The 2,790-nt window shown below is 23.8% G+C and overlaps 1 protein-coding gene across 1 annotated transcript; it reads left to right on the top strand.

Moving 5' to 3' along the window:
- Window positions 1-406: 406 nt before the first annotated feature.
- Window positions 407-1,809, top strand: LOC119615491 (huntingtin-like; the record flags this gene model as incomplete). The annotated part of the gene is made up of 2 exons (XM_037971495.1): window positions 407-674; window positions 1,086-1,809. Coding segments are annotated over 2 exons (706 nt in total), but the record flags the coding sequence as incomplete, so codon positions are not given.
- Window positions 1,810-2,790: the final 981 nt, after the last annotated feature.

Consider the following 2,790-nt stretch of genomic DNA (forward strand, 5'->3'; position numbering starts at 1 on the left):
TTTTCCATTTTCTACACGCTTACAGTCCTTAAATACTCTGCTGCTAAGTACAAAGTAAAACAATTGTTTGTTTGATTGGTTTTTGTTTATAATTGTTGTGCCACGATTTACCGCCACAAATTTAACAATAAGTTTATAATGCGATTATATTTATTGTTATGTGGTAGTGTAAATGTGTGGGAGTGATTTGTGTGTATTTGTATAAATAGATGTATTTAACTACATGTACATACAATAATTTAACTTTATTATAACAATTACTATTTACTAGGATATTTGAAAATACAAATTACCTTTATTTCGAATCAAACTCTATATAGAAAATATATAATATATAAAATACATACATTTACATACAAATATATATTTTCTATTTATGTATATATTTATGCGTGTGTATGTATAGGTTCGGCAAAACAATTGGAAATACAGAATTAAGTAATGGCATTGTACAAGACGACCCGGAGATAATCGCCCAACAAACTGATAAAGTTGATATTTTGCTGCAATGCATTAAAACCGCAACTGAAGAAGCGGCTTGGATTTATGGGCAAGTATTGTGCCAAATGATACGTGATTTAGTGCCACCTAAAGAAATATTGACGAAGGTCATAAAGGAGTTCTTAGCAATAAATCAACCACACAGCGATGTTATTGCCATGATTGTATTTCAGGTATGTCTGCCATAATCATAGTTATTTAGTTTTATTTATAAAGATAATTTTATACGTATTAAACGAAACGACGTCATATTTATTAAAGAAAAATATTGCTGTAAAATTTTAAGAGTATTATGGTAATATTACAAAAAAGCAGATGATCACTAACTGTTATAGAGTTTAAAATGTTTATAAATTTAAGTTAAAAAAATAGTTTACATAAAATCTTGGCTCAAGTTTGTAAGTAGCAAAATTAAAAAAATTTAAATTTAACGTATTTTTAAGACTCTCTGCTTTATAGTAATTAAAAATAACTTGTAATTATGTACATTTTACTCTTATTATACTGCGTGTTACGTACGTACATGTTCTTGCTTTAATCTTCATTTTTTGTTTTTTTTCTTTTGAAATACTTTTCTCCAACAGGTTTTCCGCTCGGCCATTGATTCTTCATTTTTACAACAATTACAAGATTGGCTCACCTGCTCATTGCCCACGTTTTTAGCGTTGCCCGAACAGAAAGCAGTCTGGAGTCTGAGTGTTGTATTTCTTTCGGCTTCTATAAATCTTCATTTAATGAAACTATTTCCGTTGCTGTTGAGTGGCATACCAACACCAACAACATCTGTAACAGTAACAACAACGACAGCAGCAGCAGCAACTAGTAAAACACCAACAACATCATCAGCAAATAATACAAGAATGAATTGTGAAAAATTGGGTCATCACGAAATTGCATTGTTCGTGACATCTGCTCAGGATTTCTATGCAAAATTGGGCAATGAACAAAAAGTACGTTTTCGCGATGCCTTCAAGGAATTTCATCATATTAAAGTCTACAACAAGATGTTACAAAGTCTATAACAACACTAACAACAGCTAAAAATTATCAACATCACCATCACCACCCAAAAGCAGAAAAAAAACTCAACATAATGAAAAATTATAATGTATGGGTATACTTACTTACGCGATATTTATGTAAATTGTGTGTGAGTGTTACTATGGTCCTGTGGAAAAAGAAAATGTTAATGTTTTTAACTTAAATTCTGTTCGAACATTTTTTAAAAAAACAGGAATTTTCTACAAAAATAAGAAATTTTTAAAAATTTAATATTAAAAGGAAATTTTTCGAATAAAATTTCTATAAAAAGAATGTTTTGAAGAAAAAAGACAATTATTTCGAAAAAATTTTCCACAAATAGAAAGAAAATTTAAAATTTTTGAAAAATGTTATCAAAACTTTTCTATAAAAATATACATTTTAAAAAAATTTTCTATAAAAGGGGAAATTTTTTGAAAATTTTTTATAAAAACTGAAATTTTTGAAAATTTTCTTTAAAAACTGAAATTTTTGAGAAATTTTCTATAAAAAGTTAAATATTTAAAAAATTTTCTATTAAAAGATACATTTTTAAAATTTTTTTATAAAAACTGAAACTTTTAAAAAATTTTCTCTAAAATAAAAAAAATTTTAAAATTTTCTGTAATAAGTAACATTTTTGATAAGTTTTCTATAAAAAGTGAAATTTTTTATAAATTTTCTATAAAAAGAGAAATTTTTGAAAAATTTTCTATAAAAAGTGAATCAAAAATATTTCTTTAAAAAGAGCAATTTTTAAAAAAATATTCTTTAAAAATATAAATTTTTTGCAAAATTGTCTATAAAATAAGAAAGTTTTTAAAAATTTTCTATAAAAAGAGATATTTTTGATAAATTTTCTTTAAAAGAGAGATTTTTGAAAAATTTGTTATAAAATTATAATTTTTCGAAAATAATTTCTATAAAAACAGAAATTTTGGAAAAAAATTATAAAAAGGAGATTTTTGAAAAATTTTCTATAAAAAGAGAAATTTTTGGAAAATTTTCTATAAAAAGAGAAATTTTTGGAAAATTTTCTATAAAAAGAGAAATTTTTGGAAACTTTTTTTAAAAAGAGAAATATTTTTAAATTTTCTATTAAAAATATAAATTTTTGAAAAATTTTCTATAAAAAGAGAAATTTTTGAAAATTTTTCTATAAAAAGAGACATTTTTGGAAAAATATTCTTTAAAATGAAAAATTTTTGTTTAAATTTTCTTAATTTTTTCCTTTTTTAAGGGAAATACATATTTATAACAAATTTTTAT

Source organism: Lucilia sericata, unplaced genomic scaffold (assembly GCF_015586225.1).
Source record: "Lucilia sericata isolate MDLA Ls3-8-SP2 unplaced genomic scaffold, ASM1558622v1 Contig005390F_arrow, whole genome shotgun sequence".
In the NCBI taxonomy this organism is placed as follows: Eukaryota; Metazoa; Arthropoda; class Insecta; order Diptera; family Calliphoridae; genus Lucilia; species Lucilia sericata.